At 36.6% G+C, this 23,539-nt stretch overlaps 1 protein-coding gene across 8 annotated transcripts in view; it reads right to left on the bottom strand.

The window, feature by feature from the left end:
* The window catches only part of HEATR5A (HEAT repeat containing 5A), a 67,300-nt gene that overhangs the window by 2,262 nt on the left and 41,499 nt on the right, over positions 1-23,539 (bottom strand). For 2 of the 8 annotated variants that reach the window (XM_082058470.1, XM_082058476.1), the window contains 16 exons: positions 22,874-23,063; positions 22,133-22,302; positions 19,085-19,111; positions 17,118-17,256; positions 15,847-16,029; positions 14,770-15,009; positions 13,857-14,038; positions 12,022-12,090; positions 11,448-11,627; positions 9,231-9,465; positions 8,537-8,785; positions 6,714-6,841; positions 5,656-5,803; positions 4,712-4,984; positions 2,212-2,436; positions 1,160-1,314 (listed from right to left, as the gene is read on the bottom strand). In XM_082058470.1, coding sequence (XP_081914596.1) covers positions 1,160-1,314; positions 2,212-2,436; positions 4,712-4,984; positions 5,656-5,803; positions 6,714-6,841; positions 8,537-8,785; positions 9,231-9,465; positions 11,448-11,627; positions 12,022-12,090; positions 13,857-14,038; positions 14,770-15,009; positions 15,847-16,029; positions 17,118-17,256; positions 19,085-19,111; positions 22,133-22,302; positions 22,874-23,063 — 2,793 coding nt within the window. Of the gene's footprint in view, positions 1-1,159; positions 1,315-2,211; positions 2,437-4,711; positions 4,985-5,008; positions 5,523-5,655; positions 5,804-6,713; positions 6,842-8,536; positions 8,786-9,230; positions 9,466-11,447; positions 11,628-12,021; positions 12,091-13,856; positions 14,039-14,769; positions 15,010-15,846; positions 16,030-17,117; positions 17,257-19,084; positions 19,112-22,132; positions 22,303-22,873; positions 23,064-23,539 lie in introns of those variants that run through there. The other 6 variants (XM_082058472.1, XM_082058471.1, XM_082058473.1 and 3 more) reach the window with 6 other exon arrangements.

Here is a 23,539-nt window from a genome sequence, read left to right as displayed (position 1 = left end):
TAGGAGCATTATAACTTGTAATCAAATTATTAAGAGAAATTAGATCATGCTTCCTGTTTCTTTCCACCGAGTCCTACATCTTCCTACATTTTTTAGTTAAGGAAAAAATATTATTTTTGTGTGAAGATTGTGTCTTAGAACTGTTTTGAAAATAGAATCTTTCTTGCACAAATACAGATGACTGAAAACAGGTGCTTAAAACACAAGCATTACCTCTGCCAAACTGTAGGCACAGTATTACAAAGCCTCAAATGGTTCAGTAGTTTGCAGTTCATTGGAAGTCAACAGGACCATAACCTTAAAGTTCCTGCACATTTTCTGAAAGGCTAAGATGCCTAAACACTTGGCTAAAATTTGCAAATGCATACTACCATTTTCTTGCAGCCATATTCAGCATCCCCAGTTTCCTATGTTACTACACAAATATATACAGAGAAGATGCAAGAAAAACAGTTTATGGCAAATTGTCAGTCAAACATGAAATCTAATGCATGTTCTTTTCAGAGCTGGACTTTCAGGTTGAGGAAGTCTCAACTCCCAGAAAAGCCATTTGTATTTGCAGTGATACTAAATACAACTTTTTTCCCTTGATACATTGTTTTTTTAGGTGAAGAATAGTAACAGATGAACTGTAGCAATACAGTCTAAAGCAACTATGTACAAATATGAATACTAGGTCAGAACAAAGCATTGATCTTGTTCAATATCCTGCCTCCAGCAGTGGCCAAGAGCTGATGCTTATGGGACAGTACAATGTAGTGGTACCTGCTCCAGCTCCCAAAGACACAGAGGTGAGGGATTTCCTGTGCAAAAGACAGTATCTGTGTTTTGAAGTTAAAATGAACAAATAAAATGAAACAGGTGCCTGCAAAACTACATGACTGCATCATGTACTTATCAACATATAAAGCTCTGAGTCTGATCCAATAAAAAAAAAACTATAGGAATACAGAATTGTATACAGAATAAAAAATGAGAAAATGTACTTCTGGACATGTGCTTGCTAACTTGTTCGAACTGTACTTTAAAATACAACAGATACAGTTAGGACAGAATTAACTGGAATCAACACACAGGACAAGCGAAACAACTGCACAGAAAATAAGCTAAAATCCATTTAATATGATACTGATTTTCTTAAAACTTCACCAATACTTACAAGAGGATCTTTGGAGTCCAGTGTGATTTTAAATTTCTCAATACAACGCTTTTGAAGGCACTCTATGGTAGTAACTTCTGGACTGGTAGACATAACAAATACTGTAATAGCAGTAAGCAGGCTAACTTCATCCAGTTCTTGGAGAAGCCCATCTGCTGTCAATAAAGTAAGCAGACTGTTAGGTTTGCATTAAAAAGTAACTCTATGAATTCAAGTGTTATTATATAAAGAGGTGGAATAGAAATATCAATGCCTCTGTTTCTTCAGGAGTCTCTTATTTTAAATACATGACGTGCTCTGATGCACTGATATGGACTTCTACTGTAATAAAAGCCAAGGCCAAAAAAGGGAATTAAGAAGTGGTTATGTGCACATTTAGAAATAACAGCATACTCCTATTACATTACTGTATAAAGTACAATAAATATCTTTGAAGAACTGGTATGATGTATTAAGGTACAACCTATTTTTAGAATTGTTTACAATTTTCATTAAGAACATATATACTTTTGCTATAATTTAAAAAACCAGCACTCTAAACAAAAGTTCCATCAACAAGTTACAATTTGGAGATTAAATGTAAGGAATTTTAAAAGTACTACAAACTCAGAAAGCTGAAGAAGCAGCACACAGAAAACTAACTTTAAGACAGAAATATTTTTTCTTCACCTACTGTTTTAATACCCGTTGCTTCAATACAGACACTAATTCTTTGTGCTGAATCTGCATGCAGTACAGCTTTTATACTAAACTGTATGCTGTAACCCCTGTTTATTCCATCATACCGTGTAGCTACACTGTGGCACTACAGAACACAGGGGTCAGCCTGCAACCCCACATTTATACCTCCACAGGTGATGACTTCTCATATGAACTGTAGGGACCAGTCTGCACCATAGTTTCAACATGTACTCAGTAGCCAACTAATTCACCCGTGACTAAGATATTAGTCTTTTTTTAAAGACAGGCATGAATTTAATTTAAATAAAAGCAAACAAGATTTCACCCCCCCCTTTTTTTTTAAAACATACAGACTCAAAATTTGTGTTTACCTTGATCCCAGCAGTCAAGCACTGTGACCAAAGCACTGCGCAGAAGATCAGTCCAAGCTGTTCGACTTTTCTCTGCTCGAGCCATTGGAGAAGACAAGAGTCCCTTAAGAGCTTGTAGAGATGCAGCAACCATCAACGGTAACTGCCCATCTTGCAATTTCACAGCAGTTTCTCTAAGTACTCCAATAATCAGGTACAAGATAGTAGGAAGAACTGAAACACTTCCTGTAAAACAAAGCAACTTAATGTCACAGAAGTTTAAAAAATCAGGTATGTTTTACATTAGAAAAAGAAAGAGTTTTCTTGGATTCTCTTTTTTATTTATAACTTATCTTTTTTAATCTCCTATCTGAATGGAGGCACTGGTAATTTGCAGTGTGATCTGAAATATCCTACAACTTGCTATAGCAAACATGGAGTCAGACTGCTTAAGTGAAGTTATTGTATATCTTTGATGATTTTATTATATGAAGTGTGGAACTACACCATGTTCAGAGAAAAGCAAGAACAGAAAGATCAGAACCACTGAGGAACAGAAGAGAAGCTATGGAAGTATACAAAGCACTGAATAGCAGAAAACAAATTATAAGCATCTATGCATATTTTGCAATGAAGACAATACAGTGAAGGAAATTAACAGAGAGTAATTTCAAAACTAGTAAGAGGAAACACTTCTCCCATGTGATGTGTAGTCAGCCAAGGATGTCATTGCTCCAGGAAATCACTAAAGACAACAATTCAGTACAATCAATAAGAGAATCGCAGATTAAAAATGCCTAACAAAAATTCCTAGAATTATAATAAAAACCTCAAACAAATATTTTGGAAAAGAGGAGACCTAAGCAGAGAACAGACTGTTGCACAGCCTACTGAACAGATCTTCATCTCTCCCTGAGAATCTGATGGTTGACATGTCAGAATAAGGGACTATTAAAAAAAAAATAAATAAAATCACAGGAATAACTTGGAATGGCAGTTTTGCATGTTCTTTTGTCTTTGAATCTAATAGTAATTCAGACTTCTGCACATATTGGAGACAATCTAGAAAACAGCATACTTATGTGCTGTTTCTGTCTTAAGTTGTGATTTAGCAAAGCACAGAGTTAAGCACATGGCTTAATATGCTTATGTCCTTCCCTAATCAGCAAAATGCTTCTGAAGATTTTAACATAATGATGTTCAATGAATAATGAGGGTCTCTGACTAATGCGTAAGTATTTTCTGTACCTGAGGACATCTACCTTCTATTTTTAAACAGCCAAGTCTCTGAAAAATGACTGTTTGAATTCAGCAGGAAATGCGGTTCATTAGCATCATTTATTTGAAAATTTTATTATGCATACATATCATGGCAAGTGCCTGAAGTAAGAGACATGGTAGTCACAAGACTGTAACTCCAGTTACCTATAAAAGGGGAAAAAGTGATGCAATTCCACATAGGAATTCTCTTCTCTTTGATTATATGCATTGACTTTTGGAGATGCTTCCTTATTCAACTGACTGCATAACCAAGCTTAAGCTTCTCATTTTAGTCACCTGACTTAAATGCTCAAGTTCTCTAGTGTAAACATCCCATCTAGTCTGATCCTGCAAGCTCTTAGTTTGTGGAACAACTTGAAGAGCTAAAGACAAAAAGAATTATAGTGAAAAAAGAAAAATCACACATTATTTTTCATACAAGAGAGTTGCCCTCTTATCTAAGTGATTCTGTTTGTTTCCTTTTGCTTTGAACTTACAAATAATGAGGTGCAGATGGAAAAGAGAAATCATATCATCACCCTACAGCAAGAACTGCATACTATTTCATTAGGAGCACATTATCCCCCAAAGAAGAATCTTGTAACAGAGAACAAATTAAGAAAAAAGAATAAATTTCCAGGGCTGGTAAGTGCAAAAATTTGTATAAAGTATAACACAGATACCTAAGGTGGGAAGAGAGGAGTAGGGCAGAAATGGTTTGTAGGTGTGACTGTAACAGTACTGAAAGATCTCTGTATGAATACGATATTGGGGGAGGTGGGAACCATCTTAAAGATTGGAGTGAACCTAAAATTAATCATGGGTAAAAGTCAACTAATCTGAGAAATCAACCATAACTCCCTACAGTGGTTTCCTAATGTTCAAATGATGGCTTTCAGTGAAAGGTAACATGATACATTTCCTTTTCAAATTTAATTTGGTCTGCATTATAAATTCCAAAACAGACTCAAGTAGAATAGAATCATGTAGCTATCTCATACTTCCCCTGTAACAAATGAATCTATTAATTGCATTGCTATGTGTGGGAGGAAAAGAAAAACTACTCCTTTAATTGCTTCAGTTTTGTAACTTGTTTTGTAATCTGACAGTCAAAAACATAATTAGAACAGGAAACTGTCACAAGCAAATCAACAAAACTTGCTGCCAGATTTATCCAGCTGAGAAAATTAGGTAATAACAAAGGGGCTCAGAAGAGCCCAATATTTTTTCATTAATCTTTCCTTGTGATGAAACAGCATACCTTCAGGAGAGCAGATTGCAGGAACATCAGAGAGAATAACCAATGCTGCTGCTACCAGTCTACTTCCATCTTCTGACAATAACAGATGTTTTCCAGACTGAACTGCAGGGCTGCAAGTTAATTTAGGGTTGAGCTGGGGAAGCTGTCTGACAAGAATACAAACACACAACTCCAGTGTTGCGAAGACTAATGATTTCCCAGGCACCAGTCCTCCTGTATCTTTGCCTTCTCCAAATTCTGGTAACGTTTCCTTTTCTGCAGCACCATCATCAACTAAAACAAAAAGAAGAAATATGGCAGAAACCTGCAGGCTGTACCTTGTTCCCCAAAAGTTTACTTAAGACTGTTTCATCACCAAGTGATAATCTTGATACATATATATGTGCATGCATATGTATCCAAAGTTCTATGGGCAAACGTCCATCCTTCTGCATAAGTAAACTATGGACCGATTGTCAAAAGACAAAGGTGCATGCAATAGATTTTGATGTACAACGTGCTGAGGCACCATGCCAATATGATGTCACCTGATAGAAGTGTTTTGTTTCTTCTCCCACCTTTTTTTCTTTTAGAAAATGAACCTTAGGAAGTTACAAGCAGAGTAAGTAGTGGAGTGTGGCTTGTCACAGTCATGTGTGCAGAGTCTCTCCCTTGCTGTACTGCAGCTGATTCCAGCTTTTCACCAAGACTCCTCACTCCCTGACACCACACAAGATTATCCCAACTGCAGTTTCTCTTCACACCATCTAGTCACCACCAAAACCAACTGCCAACATCATACCAGCTGGATTTTTAATGTCAAACACCTGGACTAAAGAAAACCAGGATTAGTCACCAACTGCGATTGGTGTATCTCTGAATACCACCTTCAGGAATCCAGTTTTCCAAGAAATAATTGCTTTAACCCAGATTATACGTATTAAACATCTCACACATTACTATACCTTCTGCACTTCTCCGCTTTTCCTTCACGTGTTCTTGAGCTGCAAAAAGAATCAGCCGAACCACTTCAAGGGCAGCAAGCTGAATATCAGGTGATTCTCTGGTCAATATCAGTCGATGCAAAACATTCAGCAGCTCTACACCCAGCTCCTATGGTAAGAAAAATGTTTAATATATCCACATATCAATGCACGAATTTTAGAAGCTTGTTAAAGCCAACAATATTACTCTTATTAATCTCAGTAAAGAACACAGTATAATTGATACCATCACAGGAGTTGGTATTTTGTCCAACATCTAGCTCCTAGCTCCCAGTAGCAGCAGTCCTGTTCAATTCTCCCACCAAACAGTAATCACAGTAATTTAGAGATAAGACACTTAAAACTACTAAAGAAATCCCCAAGTAATCTTTATCTTATGTCTTATGGCTTTTTAACTCTTGAAGGTGGGATACTACATTGTATCCCTCCTACAGTATATGCATCTCCTTGGAGAGAACAATAGACAGCAGAATTTGGGCGTGTCCACAGGATTTATTGCTTTTCCTGTGTTAGACAATTGCATGGCACACAGGATGGTATAGAGCTTACTTTAAATTAAAAAAAAAAAAAAAAAAAGTTTTTGAAGTTACTGCTTCCTAGGTTCACTGGCATTTTTTTGGTTTTGCCCTTTTGTTTTGTTTTGTCCTTTTATCTTCCTCAATAATTGCAACAGAATTAATTCAACTGCTCCAGGACAGCGAGAATAAAGTAACTTTTTTTCCTGGGATTCTGTCTTTACCTGGATGTCATCCTACTCATCGCTCCTTCCTCATGAAATAATCGCTGCTTCCTGATGAAATGTCCTCAAGTTCTCTGCCCCTCACCTATCCTCTTACAAGTTCCACGTTGTGCTCTTTTTCTCTCCTCCTTCTACAGCTTTGGATTTTGGTAAAGGGTATATATAATTCACCTACTACCTACCTGTTGAAGATTCCTGGATATACAATATAGAGTACAGATACTGTTCAAACTGAAATTATGCCTTAATTCTGAGGGGCTTACAATCATTGAGACAGTACCTGATCACCACCTATTTTAGACCTCGGCCACGGAACATCGAAGAGTGCCTGCAGGGCACGTAAACAGGCTATAATGTTCTCCATTGCTGCATCTGATCGAGGAGAGCAGAGAAATTCCACACTAACTCCTGTAAGCACCAGAAGAAAAAACCCGTATGTACTTGAAATTTGAAGTAGTAATTTCGTCAGTTACTAAGCAATGTAACGGTAAGTTGAGCAAGTATGGAAATGGCATTTACATTTTATATTAAGTAAATTAATCTCCTACTGCCAAAGTCTTGGGGCAAGAACTCCATTTCCCTCAAAACAATGAAAGAACTTTAGCTTCTAGACAGTGTTAGACATGATTATAACTGGCTATTAACATAAATAAATTTTTAAAATAGAGCTATTTCTGACTAAAACACCGAACACTAGGTCCAATTAATAGGGAGACAATTCTTAATGGGCATAAAACAGAATATTTGCCAAATCACAATGAATTATGTAATAGAAGAAAATAATGGAGAAAGTAGTAGTTCACAAACTCAAAGGCTGAGGCTTTATCTTCCCATTTCACAAAAATGCTAAAGATCACAGCTACCACAACTGGATCACCAGCAGTAAGTAAATTACATGGAACATAAGCTTGCAAATCCAAGAGCAGGTAAAATCAATAACTTTTTTTCTGAGCTTTCAGGACTCTTCAGATGACATTTTATAACATTGGAGATAAATGTTATATACTCTGTGACCCATATTCTCATTCCAGTTGAACAGCTGTAATTGGAGAATGTGTGATGACTTGCGAAACTGCTCACTGTACACTACAGAACAGCTGTGCAATGCAAAGTGTTGGTGTTTTCAAGTTCTTTCTGTTTCTCTGCGGGAAGTGAAAATGAACAAGTGGAATATGTTCAGAAGCAGAATAAATAAGCCAGGAGTCCACAATAAAGTATATGAAATTTGAAGCACTAATCCACTAGCACAGGAAGCAAGGAAAATGAGCAGCTTTGTACCAGAGGTCCCACTTATAACTGAGGGAGCAATGAAGTTCAAAAGGAAGCTGGGTCTGTGTAGGAAGACTGAGAGTCATAAGAAGCCACATGCAGCTGGGTCATACAAACCCATTCAGAAAAAAGAGATTACAAAACAAGGATACAAAAGAGACTGAATAAAAAAAAAAAATACAACCAGAAATGCCTGATAGTGTAAACTTTGAGAATTTGGACTGAATTCAACTGCCTGATTAGCCTCTGCAGGGGTGGAGGCCTAAACAGAGTTTGATGTGAACTTAAGGAAACACTTTTTTACCATGGGGGTGACAGAGCACTGGCACAGGTTGCCCAGAGAGGCTGTGGAGCCTCCATCCTTGGAGATATTCAAAAGTCAGCTGGACATAGTCCTGGGCAATTGGCTTTAGGTGGCCCTGCTTCAGCAGGGAGTAGGGGACAAGATGATCTCCACAAGTGTCTTCCAACCTACACACTATTAGGTCATGTAAAATTACTCTTCAGTGACGATAAACCGTACACTGTAACTGTTGTGCTACGAGTGCGATAAAATCCACCCTTGAACTTGCATGTTTTTGAGCAGAGCAATAAGAACTTGTTTAGGACTTGGTCAGTTCACACAGTTTTTTTTTCTACCAACACATGGGAAAACACTCTACAATTTTCTCACTGGGACTTAAAATACCTTTTTCTAAGTACCTTTTTCTAAGAGATGCAACATTCAATGATGCAGTTAAATCTAAATAATTAAATATTTGTTTGCTAACAGTTATATCTATCAAAAATGGCATTTTGTGTTACAGCATCTAGACAGATTATGCACTCACTAACCCAAGATAAGATGAAATCTGTCAGTATTCACATCCTCAGGAGATTTCACCAAGGGCCTGGTAGAAGAATCTTGACACATTGTAGTTGGGGTGACAGGTCTAGAGAGATTAATAACTCCTTCGTCTGGATCAGCAACAATGAAACCTGTGCTAGTGAGCCATAATGCTGTGGCATAAAGTATCAGTGCCCAGGAGTTGTAGTAATGAGGTCTGGCATTTTCAATTGTCTCTGCTGTATAAAATGTACCACCTACAAGAAGAGAAGTTACAGTTTTAAGGGTGTAGTTTATTTTCAACTACCATATTTTCACATTCTTATAAAAGGGAATTCTTCTTTTTATTGAAATTATATTTATTGTATTTTATGTATGACTTCTTTTTGGTAAATATTCAATATTAAAATGCAGGCCAATGAAGGCACTTCATTTAGATTTATTTGGATAGAATCCAATACAATTACCTTTTTCTTCTTTCAACCATAAAATTACCCAACAAAGAAGAATACCAAACAAACTATTTTTCACATCAGTGAACCCTCTGGTCTCAAAAGCAGTCTTTAACTTTAGATAGGTAAACAAGTATGCATATTCTTCATACAATTTAATCTTCTTGTGAACTTAGCACAAGTCAGCTAGGACGTTAATGATGCGCACTTACAAGCGACCTGTGAAAACACAGTTGACTTGCCTTCTTACCTTCAGCAGGTAGTTGTGATGCATATTCTGAAGGGAGAGTTAAGAGAGCAAAATCCTGAAGTGCAGCAAGCCAGAGCTTGCTTAGTGTCCCAAGATCTGCCTGCACTAAGTCCAGAAGTCCACCGGTTGAAGATGTTAAATCTCGGTAGTTTTCTTCTGCAGAGTTTGCAATTTTTAAGCAGTGATTGTGTGCATCACTTTGTTTTTTCTGCTTTTCAACTGCAACTATGTAAACCTGTTTATATATTTGGAGAGAGATTTACAAATATTAACACTTGGAAAACTACTGTGATCATTAGCACGACTTGCCTGTTGATCAGGCATGAGGCTTCCTAGAATGTATTCCTGCTTCATGTCCAGTAGTCATGGGTGAAGAAGTACTTATTTTCTAAACCTTCTGAATCCACTCCCCCAGCTAATCTTAATGCAAGAGTCCCAATAAAGTGAAACCCACTAAAATTCGTAAACATTGCTGCAGTCAACTTCCCTGCCCTTAAAAATTCATATATTACTTGTCCAGTTTCAGCTTCCAGTCACCAAATCCTGTTATAGCTACAAGAGTGAAGAACTTGTTGTCAATATAATATACATATAATCACAGTGAAATCATTCCTAAATAATTTTAGCTGAAATGACATACTGCACTTGCAACCAACTTCTAAAAACTATTTATTACTCTGTGTTAGCAGTAAAGAATGAAGAGTACATTCCTGCATCATTTGCAAACTTTGGCTGATACTATCAGTAGGTTGACTTCAATGTGAGAAGGTTAATTTCCCTAGATGCCTCTCTAGTTATTGAAAAAAGATAGGCTTGAGAATGTTTCAGACCAGCAGCCCTCTTCAGCCCCCAAAATGCCCCTGGAGGGAAGCTCTACTCCTTAACAAAGGAGATTCAGGACAATTTGAATTTAGCTTTTGTGAGTATCCATCTCCTGCAATTTTAATTTCTGTATCTTTTTCAAGTTTGCTACTTGTAGCAGGTTGACCCAGGCCAACCCACCAAGCTGCTCTCTCACTCCTCCCTGCAACAGGATGAGGGAATTCCTTCAAACTCCGGAAACAAGAAGTAGGTAAGATCCTAAGTGAGAAGGAACTGCCTAGGGTTTAAGCGAAATATTTGTAAATTACAGGCCACAAGAGCTTATCCCCAGTTTACCTTGTCAGAGCTTCTCATATCTGAGATCCAGTAGAGGGTTATTCAGAGGGTTTTTTAAAGACTTCTAGTGATCTTAATTACAGACTGGAACAATCCACAGATGTTCACTTCTTACAGTTCAGCCTCACATCTAGTCTGATTTTTGTCCCAGCTTCTGACCAGTGATAAGTTATGGTTACATGCCATTAAAAACCTTTTCTCCATATTATAATTTTCAATTGATTGCAGCACCATATCTTTTCCTGAATAAACAGGCTGATCTACTTATATCTCTCAGTGTAAGCATGTTTTCAAGATTTTTATTCCCACTTGCTAGCTTTTCTCCAATGGCTTTCTTATTTTGCCAATAACCTTTCTCAAGTATGGACACCAGACATCAGTACGTTTTTCTACAAATGTTCACATAAAAGCTCTCTATTGCCTGCTTTCTCCTTCAAAATAGCTTCCGGTTTATACACAGAAATATCAAATTAACTATATAACATGCTCATATTTAGCTGGTTATCAGTCATCAGCATCCAAACTCTTTATCAGTGCTTTTTAAGACACATCTTCTAAAGATTATGTACATTATTCACATTTTTTATTTTTAAATATCTAACCTTGCATTTACATGTATTAAAACAAGCATTCATGTGAGCTGACTTTAAGGCAGTTAGCCATTGCAGTACTGAACTGACATTGTTAACTTAGAAGATCTACCTGTAAGAAATGAAATGCCAATATACAATGAGAAAAATGGCACCTATTTAAAATGGTACATTCAGTGGACCATCATCACAGCCATTTACATCATGCCAATTTAAAATGAATAATGAAACATTAGAACATGTTAAGAAATTAATATTGCTGAAGTACCAGACGTATTTCTTAACGTGCAGTATAATACAGTTTAACTAGCAGTGCTTTTCTCAAGATTACAAAGTTCATGAACTGTTTAGACACATCAAAGCAAAGCAAATGACAAGCAACTTGTACTTAATGAAACATGTAAGAAATTCCTGAAACCATTATAAGTACCAGATATCTAGACTTTCATGACAAAGCTGTTACACTAACCTCTGCCCAAGCCTTTAGCACAGCCAGTACCTCCATAGTTGAGGTGCTCTCATTGTATTGTTGACTTTGTGCTTCTTTCCCAGCCTGCACTTTGACCAAAGAGGATACGAGCAACTGGTGAACCCTTCGAAGGTCATTAATATCACTCACTACACCACTTGCTATCCAGGCACTGCATACCTAGTGTTGTAAAACAGAAATAATGAGAAATGAGAGCCAACCACTGGATACTGGTTTTTTTCATCTCTAAAATTATGAAAACCAGATTTAATTTCTACTGAGATACAGTTACTCTCAGTTAATAATCAATGTTAAATGACATTATGGTTTAGTATACAAAAGTAACGAAAGTCAAAACAATCAGAGCGATGTCATAAACAGCCAAAGGATCAACTGTAACTAAGTTTCTCAAAAGATTTTGAAGTGCATAAAATGGAGGTAACATGGGTGACATTTTCTGTGTACTGAGGATTTGAGGCTAGATGATTTATTTCCTTTTTCTTGTGTGGTGTATCAAGCAAAAAGAATATTTCAGAGGGTCTATTATCTAAGACTTTTGACTTTCAACACTTGCCTGACATGCTTTTGCTGTGACATCAGGAGGAGTTTCAGGAGCAAAGGCAGGCCTAAGTGCTGCTCCAACCTAAAAAGAAGTTAAACAACATTTAATACATAGTGAACAATTAACTAAATAATTACTTTTCATAAACAGGCTTTGTTGGTGTTTTCTTTAGTTTTCCTCTATAAAACATAGTTTCCTTTTCACTTTTCCACAGACTTCCAGTGAGGTTAAAGAGCAGGGAGACAGCTGCAGTCATACTTTTATTGTTTTGTTTTGTGTACACTGAAGACATGTTTCTCTTTGAGAGGGGTCTTCAAAGTCGATCCTATTTTTTGCATCGTCTAAAACTGAAACAGAAACCTCTTCCTTCCTGAACTCTTGACTTGAAGAGTAGCCCTCAAAAAGCAAAACAATGTTCCAAAGCGTGAAAGACTTGCAAAACATGTAATGAGTGACATTTCCTTACTCCGAAAGAATACAGATTTAAGGAAATAAACAGCTGAAGTTGGTCAACTTTGCAAAGTCAAAAAATGGGAGAGCACAAACCTTTTTTGCCTAATAACACACAAACATACTTACCAGGTTGCAGAGATTTTACCTACTCTCACTGTTGAAAGCTATTTCACTAAAGGGCTAAAGAAAATTTCCTTTGCTGCTTTAGCCAATATCTGAAAACTCAGACTGAAGTCTGGTGCTCTTTGGGATGAAAGTACAAAGTGTAGTATGAGTACTACAAACACTAGTTTTTGAAAATCAGTGAAAAGGTGTTGTTTTTAATGACAATTTTAACAACAGTTAATGACAGTTTCTTAAGACCCTCTAAAGCTCAGATTTCACAATATTTCAGGAAACCACTACTTAAGTTTGGAAAGATCTGTATCCATCTATTTCTGGTTATTGTTATGGAAAGAAAGGACAAGAAAAAGACTAGATATTTAACTGCTTCACATTTCTTCAACTACTATGAAACAGTTGATGAGACGTTCTATGCATAGTATTAGCAGAAACACCTTAAGGGTAGGGAAGGTTATAAGAATAATTATTAGCTCTACTTGTGACCTGCTTGCTGGTTCCGGACAGCAAGGACAGATGGTGTATTCTTCCCCTTGGAAGTTCCAGACTAGATCAAGACACTTCTCCTTTCCCACAAAGAAGTGTCAGTAGAATAGAATTCTAATGGCAAAAGCAAGATCAAAGCAGGTTAGGTTGTCTTCAGTGTCAAGATCTCTCCATTTCTGTGAGACAAAGTGCTCTGACTTATTCAATGCCTGCTAGAAATTGAAGAATGGGAGCCAGATGACTCTTAATACAGCTGCCTGTCATATTTAACACAAGTGCAGTCTGGAATACAAAATGCTCAGGACATCTTTTATTTAAGTTTCAACCAAGACTCAACTGAAACCGACCATGCTTTTACCTACCCCCTCTAGCTTATTTATTGACCAAGATCTTCTAATGTGAACTCCGGTGTGCAAAGGCTACTTTCTTCTAAGCAGAGTTTTAAATGATAGTTGTTCTTAATATTTCTTGGAATACTCCCACACTTTGAAACCAATTATTTCTAAAAAAACCCCACTCTTTGTTCTATTTTCTTTTTGCTGTATTCAAAAAGGAAAGAGGGAAAAATGCTGAAACTTGAAAAATTCTTTGGGGCTAAACCATTATATGCCAACTGAAAAGATGCTTTCTAGCTTTCTAACTAATTTAAGTGCAAAGAAATTAATAATAATAGTTTCAGTAACTAACTGAAACCCAACTCTAGTGCTATGCACTGCAAAAAAAGCAAATTTGTTTTAGTGATAAACTGTAACTCTAAACTTTTATAAGTTATTAGCAATGGTGCTTACATTGGCTTGATATTGCTCCAGAATTACATGACCTGGAAACTCCGGTTCTGGAACAGATGCAAATTTCCGAACAATAATTAACAATGTTTGAAGCCCAGAAAGACGAAGTTGATCACTGTGATCTGTGGCAGCCATAAAAGCCATCCGGATCAAGTCAGCTAAATGCAATACCAAAAAGTCATCTGAAGAGAAAGCAAACATTGAAAAAGAAAATAGTTTTATTAAAATTAGATTTAGACAGAATATATTTTATAAGACAGCTCCCAACATTTTCAAAATATCTATTTTACATTTTACCTTAAAACATATCAAAGATTCACTTAAGGCAGCTTACACATACAACAATCTTACCTGAACATCTTACATTAGCTAATCTAGACTCTTTTCCATTTCAATGTAAAAAAAAAAAAACAAAACCAAACTTAGCATAAAGAATAAATATCTTTATGTATGAGGCAGATTTTCTAAAAAAGAGTTTCCCACAAAACACCTCCACATAAACATAGAGAGGTACTGAAAATTTGCACTGTGTTTCTACTAACAATCATGCAAATTATGGAAAGAAAAAAAAAAGTGGCATTTTTTTAGTCATACTCCCAGATACCAAACTGTGATGTCGTAGGCTGGTGCTAACTATCACTTCTGACTGCCAATGCTTATGCAGAAACAATGGCTTCCTACACATATGCCATGGTACTATAACCAGGAAAGCGAGGGTAAATGCTGCAGTGATATGCCAATATTTTGGAACATGAAAATTGCTCTACAACTTAATAAATATAGGCTTCTAATCAGAGTAATTAAAGGTTTCAACAATTACAAACAATAAATTTTTGATTAAGATGCAAACAGCTAACGCTTATTTTAAGCATACTTTGCATTCTGTGAAATTCTTTCAGGGCTTAACGCATACCTCTTGAATCACGTTGTTTTCCTTCCTGAGCCAAAGTTACGTCAAAATGTGCGCTGCCTGCATTTTCACACTGGCTTATAATTTTACAAACACACTCTGCAGCAAAAACTCTGGTAGACCATCGTGGATTACTGAAAGGATGGAACCTCTCATCACTGTCAGATGTTAATACAGATGCATCATCTCCTTTGGCAGTTTCCTCTTCTTGAGTGGTATCTATTGAAGCTACTGTATTGAAATCTGTATTTAGGACACAGGGGAGAAAAGAAGAAATATCATATTCTTTCTTACTGTAACTGGACTCATAAAGTAATCTCTTCAAAGTCCATCTCTAGCCTCCAACTCACTATGACTCTCTTCAACCTTGGTGTCCTACAGTAAATGATAGAATTAAAAACAAATGCAACAAAACTGTCTGCATTTGGTTGATATTACTTGCTGGAAGACAAGATCAATACCACGAAAGTAAATGAAGAACTGCAGTGAAAGAAGTCAAAGAAAAAAAATAATTAAAATAAGTGTGACACATTAGAAGATAGTACCTTTCCAAATAAAAAAATCTAAATCCAAGAAGTTTTCTTCTTGTACTGCAAGTAAAAGAAAATAATCCTACCCCTCCACCCCAATAATCAGTATAGTAATTAATTTTATCTGCTCAGGTGTTTCTTATGATATAGTAGGTCTGCATCATTCCTATTATTAATTGAAGAGAGGGTCTGATTATTTTCCTTGTAGGTAATTGCACAAGATCCACAAGTTCAAATGTATTCTGAATTTCCTTTTCTGATATGGAAATAAGTTAACATTAGAACCATAAATCAACAAGAACACGAACAGGCAACACATACTAAAATGTTTACAAAAGCGCGTTCAAAGGGAAAAGGCAATCGGAAGGGAGAAAGTCATGTTCCTTCTGAAAGGACTAAGTTACGGGTCCAATGTTTCAATATGAAGTACAATGATACACTTCATAGATGTCAGACATTGAAGAAACAAGACTACTTCCCCTCAGGACACACTGCACTGCTGCAGCCCTTATTTTCATTGTGTTCTCAACTAAAGTGTATTAGGACTTACCAGCTGAGGCAGCAAGAACATCCTTACACAGCTTCAGCCAGAAAGAGAGCTTTTCAACTGCCATTGAAGTAAGCATGTGAGTCAGAGTCTCTTTGATATCTTGGCACAATCTTTGATCCAATTCTTTGTCCAGCAGGCCCAGCAATGCCCCCTCCAGGCCTATTTCTCTGATGTTAACATCTGCTAAGAACAAAGCCTGTGAGCTGAATGCTGTTCACCACAGAAACCCCACTGAAGGCTGCACACAGAGTATCCTCTGGACAAGTATCTAGCCCTGAAATACTTCAGAGATAATACCATTAATTACTTTAATACCATAGGTCATCTGAGTATAAAACAAACTTTGAACTTTTACAGAAACATACTAACAACAGGAAAAAAAAAATAAAGAATCCTACTTTGAATTTCACAGCATTACCATCACCATGGCATCTGAGCTCCCGAAAAAAATTATCTTGGGCCACCTGATTCTTCACACTGACTCATATAAGATAATTCTAAACCAACTTTCAGACTAGAAAGGCAAGTTAAAATTATTCTCCAAAGCAGCTCAAAACCAGACACACAGAAAAAAATTGTTAAATGAATATGACCAATTTTATTTTGCCCAATATTACCAATTTTAAAACGCAGCATTTTTACAAAATGGCTACAGTCTATCTTTTCTGAAAATTTCCAAATGAGCTTGAACTGAAATCCAAAGTGAAATCATTTATTACCATGATCCCCTCACAGGAAGACACATGAGGATGAACTACTGATCATTCTCAGGCCTTTTAGCAAAAACCCCAAACCCTTAAGAAGTTAAAAATTCAGGGATCCTAGCTGATCATTAACTAGTTCTCCGAAGAGCTCAATAGAAACTTTCTTCAACAGGCTTGATACACCTCCCTCAATGACAGATTTTTAATTTAAGAAGAGATTTATGTGGGAAAATAAAATTATGAATATGCATGTAAAATGCAGGACTATGAAGCAGTTAGTGGCTAGATATAGAAAGGCTTAGGTTTCTCTGGATCTCCACTTGTATTTTCTCATTTAGTGACCCTTACTATCTACAGTATATGAAAAGCAATAGTATCTCCATTACATCACTAAGAAAGGGTTTGGATGCTTCCATAATTTGGTACCATATAGAGAACTGAAGCAGAAAACTTTTTTGAGTTAAAGATTTCCAGAATGTAGCAAAGTTTTCACACCCATAGCAGAGTGTGTTTAAGATTCACTATAAATATGTCAAGCTCTTGGATCTCAAAACTTTAATACATTACCTGGAGTAAAATCTTCTCTGCTCTCTTTAACCAATGCAACAGCATATTCTGATACCTCAGCAGCTTCTCTTTGCACAAGCTGACGTAAGCAAGCTACCACTGCACGTCTCAATAACAAGTATGAGCTACAGAGATTCACCTGAAACATGCAAAAAGAAAGATGGCTAACAAACCTTTATATAATAGCAATACCTCAGTAAGGCAGGTATTTTCTGAACAATTGCAGTTATGACAAATCTGTGAAGTCAGGAAGTCAGTAAGCAGGTAATTGATGCTATCTTGGCTAGGCTTTTTTATTTTATTTTTTTTTAAACATATCAGTACTTCTAACATTTTCTCTCCAAGGGTAACTTATGAGGCTGATCTGGGGCCAAATCCATCTCCCCCAGCTCCCACAGGTATCAATAAAAAGACCCCCATTAACTTCAATGACAGCTGAATTGTGGTCTCATTGAATAATTAACTCTATTCTTTGACTACAGGGTACATATAATGGGATTGAAAACTCAGTTCAAGAGAAAATTAGGCAAATTATCCTCAGATGTAACTAGAGAAATGCCAACGTAACCAAGGGTGAGACAGTCAATGAGGCTTTAGTAAATCTCCATGCATGAAAGGAAGCTTTCAAGAAAGGGCAAAGAGAACACTACTGCAATTTCATCACAAAAAAATATTATATACTCAGATTACATTAAATTACATTCTAGAGAAGGTGAAAAGAAAGGTGAGGGTTATTGGTGAATGTATCATGCTGAGACAAGTCAGCTCTCCTGAGCAGTTTCTAGCAAAAAAAGTTTATAGAATCACCATATTTTAACACCACCAGGCCAGTGTTTGGTATTTATATTGAAAAATACAGCGTAACAGATTCATTATTACAGGAACAAGGAAAAATACTTAAAAAAGCCAAACCAAACCAAAACGAAGATATAACCTCTTTTTGTTACAGTGGAGCTTTCTGATTATTATACGCTTGCTTTCCGTTTTAAGAACATTCTGAAGAGGATCCCAAAGACAAAATGAACCAGTGCCATGACCAGGCAAGATGGCTACACCAAAACTTATGCAGCTTATTTTAAATTAAGCTTAGGCTATCATAAAAAAAGTTACTTTCTACAAATAAGCAATTCTGTACCCTCAGCTGTCACCATCCTCAAACAGACAGAGCTGAGTGTCTGCGGCAAGGAAATCTTGCAGTAAGGTCACGCTCCTCATTTGTCAGCAACAGGTCAATACATATTAGTCAAAATGACTAGTACACATTAGTTCACATACAGTTGAAAAGAACAAGTGCAGGACAAAAAGAGTAAGTGATACAGAATTTCAGCTTTGTTAAATTCACAAAACTAAGCTTTGTCTTCTGAATTTCTATGCATGCACACGAATCTACAATAGACAGAATGACACATTTAATACACACAAAGATACACTCTCTGCATAATTCTTCTAAAAGAAAAACCTAACCCTATGTACGTCGGCAAAATACTTTAATTTAAACTTTAGAAACAACAAGTGAGGCATTTAATGCAACATTTATGCAAGCAGGGTAGGCATTCTACTGCAAGTTGGACATGCATAAATTGCGTGCTCGTTTTTAATAGGGAAAAATCAGAGGATCCAATTAAGACTACTGAATAATGCAAGATGCACATTTGTCATCTCTCTCATTCTTTCACATTCTAAGCAGGGGACAGGACTAAATTACAGACACAAAGTGCAAGCATCACATACAAACTTAAATGAACAAACAGTTCCCTTTCTGTGCTTAACATGTTAAAAAACAAAATTATGCCTCACTAAGCACACAAATGAACTGCATGTCTACCATCTGCAGAAAGTTAGGAAGGGTCACTTGACATGCTAAAAGAAATTACATTAAAATGGTTAAAAGGAAAAGATAAAAGATGAAATAAAAAACACCACTGCAAACTGCTAGAGTTTATGATTAACAAGGCACAAGGACCTACCAACACAGAATTATCCAACAAGATTTCCTGCACAAAAACAAATGACAAACCAGTCATGACAAAACCAAAATATAGATATCACAGTGATACCAACCACACATGGAGACCATTACATGTAAATTCAGCATATATTAAAATTCAGAATCTTATATCAAACATACCAAAATCCTAATTTGCTTAGTTTATTTATCTTATATTGAATGTTGAACACACTTAAATTGCAAGCCAGCTGCCCCTAAAGTTAGTACTTAACAGTACCAAGACAACAGGGCGCCATAGTTACTGACATTGTATACTTATTGTACTTCAAAATATCTTTAATGTTTTGCAGCTGAAAACTGATGTTTGCTATATCACAAGTTTACAGAGATAAACTCTTTAGAAGTATGTGCTCACATAAATTGGCTTCAGAGCTAATGTTAGACGTGATTAAAAGCATACGATTTCTATTCCACTGGAGCCAAGAATTTAACTGACAGGATAAGCAATACTGTTAGATGCACAGCCCCATGAAAAGACTTCCAATTGACAAACAAGGAATACTTTCAGAAGCTGAAGAAGGGAAGTTAGATAATGACAGGCACATGTACACAGTTAAAAAAAAAAAAAGAGCCAGTGAAGCTGCGTATCCACTGCCCGAGTCGTGTTTTGTTACTGCCAGCAGAGTTACAAATGGAACGGTCTAAATACTCATGCTCCAGGGGGTGGGCAGGCAGGTGGAGCAGGCAGCTTGCAGCTGCTCGCAGAGGTTGTGTTGGCATGCCCAATGCCACATTTATTTTAAAAAGAAAAGAAAAGAAAAAGAAAATGTCTGTTGCAGAATTTTAAAAAGGCGAGTTTGAAAACACAGAAATTTTCTGGAAACCCTGGGGGAAAAGGGTAGAGAGGGAAGTTTGTTCAAATGTCACTAAAAAAAATTATTTGCACATTTGTTTTCAATATTTTATGAGTGAGAATACATGTTTCTATGGACAGAAGGGGAGAAGATTGTTTATCTGACCACAGATTCTCTGCCTCGCCTGTTTTTCTGCCTTAAATAAAGAATGCAGTGGTGAATATCTACAGTATCTAGCACTCAGCTTTTATACTCTACTTCCCTTTAAGACTTCAAAACACATTGCAAAGGAGGACAGTCACATCTTTTTCTCCACTTGCAGGAAGTTAAACTCATGGATTACAACTTGCTGAGGGTCACCTTGCAAGCCAACAACAGAGTCAAGAGCAGATTTCAGGTCCAGTCCAATAGTTTATTCTGCTTCCCTAGCAAGATGGTGATTTAGTGGGTGGAAACTACATGGATGGATGGATGGAGAATTCACAAATGCAGAATTCTGCCTGTGCAATGATCTTCTCACAGACCTGCAAAGCACACACTTAAACCTTCTTTGTTTATGACGCTCTTGAGAGAAATATTGTCATTCACCGAATTGTCAGTATCAGCAACATTGGCCATAGTTTTGTAACAAGTTCATGAGAATAAGAAAAGTTCATTGTGTAAGGCCACCGGCTTTGGTGGAACCCTCTGCGTGAATCTCACAATAATTTCTGGGGTTGAGGTGAACACACACATCTGTACAAATGCACAAACACACACACTCAAGTCATGGACCATGCTTCTTCTCAAGTGAGTAATTTAATACTGTGTGAAGTACTTTGAGACAATTTGTAAAAACAATAAAAATCAATAATATTGTATAGACAAGACAACTTTATCATGACAACCTTTTTATTAGTAGGTGCTTGCTATTAGTTAGAGAGGTCATACTGTACATGGAAGCAGACTGCACATGGACTTACATATGATCCCAAATCCTAATACATCCTCTGAGCAAGAGAGTGTCTTATACGAGTTGTTCTGATTTTATCAATGTAAGAAAAACTGTTTTTTACTCAGAGAAAATAAAATCATAACTGGTACATGTTAAAAGAAAGAACATGTCAGGTGAGTTCCAGTTCTTCTGCTACTATTAGATCCCTGCCTAACACAATGTGAGGCTAAAACTTTTTATTTTCCAATTTTTCCTGGCTCCCACAATCATGTTTCCAGTCAAACTGAATAAAGATAAATAGAAGGAATCCAAACTTTATACAAAATCAATATATGGTTACTATTGGTATACTAGAGCTACCCAGGGGAAGATGTGAATAAGAACTGTGTTAAGAAAGATGAGAGATTAAAAGAAACCCACCATACTTTATTGTCTAGGTTTTTTCTATTTCTCTCTCATTTACAGAGGGACTAGGCAGCCTTACGTAAGAAAAAAACAACCAACCAACAAAACACCCTAGTTAGCCCTTGAAAACGCATGAAGGCTAATAACTACCAGAAAATTATTTCTTGTTTCTGCTTTCTTCATAGAACTAAGTGCTTGGGAACACCAGCTACTCAAAGACAGAGACTTTTGGGGAAAAAACAAACAGACAAAATCCCAGCAAACAAACAACTCCCCCTGCCACTTTGTCAAATGGGGCTGAAGAAGAGTTTTGGCTATTTTTTCCAAAGACCTAGCTTGGCTGTTACTTATGTAAGTGTCAGAAATTTTTATAGTGACTGCCAAGAAGTCAGTACACTGAAGCACCGGTGCTGCAGAAATTACAAATTACATCATGAAAAAAAATCCAAACAGAACAATTCTCAGCAATTAGTACACACTTTTTTTTTTTTAAATCAGTCCTTCACCTAAGCCATAAAAAGCAGCAGAGGAAAAACACTGGCCAACACCAAATAGCTGGTAAAAGCCCAGCCTAAAACTGAAATGGATGTTACATCCTGCCAGACAACTGGCCTTAATAAGAGTAGCAGAATGTGCTTGCAAGCAGTTCAGAAGGCCAAGATTTCTACAGAATGTGCTCATCTTGTAAAGGGGAAACAGAAACTGAAGAAAAAACTGAAAAAATAAAGAATACTTGCCTGTAGGAGGATATGAAACACCTCACCCCTACATAAGGATCAGTTTATCTGGTTAAAGAAGCATCTGCATTTTTTTAAGTGTTTCTGAACAAAGCATTTTAAAATACAAAGATACACACTAGTAAAAGTGTACTCACACACAGGCAGCTGACAAGGCTGGACAAGTTGACATGTCGAGGAGCAAACATGTGAAGCTGCTGAAGGCAAGAGATGGCTTGAGCCTGAACCAGGCAGTCGGGATGATCCTGCATTACTGCGCAGCCCAGGAGACAGGAGGTTCTTAAGGCTGAAACTGTCGCACTGCTGCCTACATTCAGAAGAGAAAAAGGGTTTAGGTTTTTCATTTTAAAATATCAACTTTTTTATTTTTTAAAACTTGATAACCTGTCTTTTTCCCAAGCCAGCACTAACTGCCATTCTCTTGAAGGATGCTTTCTGTAACTGTGTTATACTCTGATATCAATGAGTAACCATCACATTGCTCTGTGAAAATTTCAGTGTCCAGGTATCCAAAAGTTGATTTAGATGCAAATTTTAAATGTCTGTGTCATAACTAAGACATAGACTGGCTCTCAACTCTCAAAACATGAATACAGTATGTTTTCAAGCTGAATATAAGACTTTTCAGCCGAAGGTAACGCTTGGAGAACCAGTTCAAATGAAGGAAAAGACGTCAAAAAGAGACACTACTTTTTAAAAACTAGGAGTCATGTCATCTTCACAGCACAAGCTCACAGCCTGTGAAATACTGTCTTACAATGATGAAAAATACTCAGCACGCAGTTTCTTGTTGATAAAATTTGAATTACACATTCATACAATGTTTAGCAATTTTGTTGCTAAGCTAAACAAAGCTGACACTGTTGTTTATGGCCTACCTTGCAACTCAGGGCCCAGTGTGGTAATAAGTGCATTTAAACAGCGACCAAGGCTTTGGTGAACTTCTGCGTAAGCAGGAGGCACAGTCAACAACAACATGAGAACAAGAGATAAAGTAGGTTCCACATGCACATGATACAAGGGACCAGCTAAATCTATTATCAGTGACAGAGAGTGTAGTGCCCATGCCTGCAAAAGAAAAGAAGCAGTCAGGTAATGTCTACATGATAGAACAAACGTAAGATCTCTTTAGAATTTGATAGTTCAAGTGAAATTCAGTAATTAAGTGTAATGAAGATTGCACTTTTAGGCTCCAAAGGGGCAAATGGAGAGGTTACAGAAAGAAACTTTAAGAACCTGATGCTTGATAAGCCATTTTGAATATTTTATGAGGAATTCTATGTTCTGCAATGAAAGAACTGTTTTAAATTGGTAATTTTTAATTAAAAAAAAAAATCAACCTAATAGTAAATAAATTTAATAGCGATTATTCCTCAAATACATCATACTCTTTGCAAAATTTCTTAGTTCCATGTGCAAGAACAAAAGAATTATGAAAAAATACTACAACAGAGTTGCTGAAACAACATATTGTTTTAGTCTCCGTTATTTGCACCAATAGCCACATCTGTTTCATGTCAACCTACAGTTCTCTGTGTAAGGAT

This window comes from Streptopelia decaocto, assembly GCF_964273445.1.
Source record: "Streptopelia decaocto genome assembly, chromosome: 7".
Taxonomy (NCBI): Eukaryota; Metazoa; Chordata; class Aves; order Columbiformes; family Columbidae; genus Streptopelia; species Streptopelia decaocto.
This window is presented reverse-complemented; position numbering and strand designations above follow the sequence as displayed.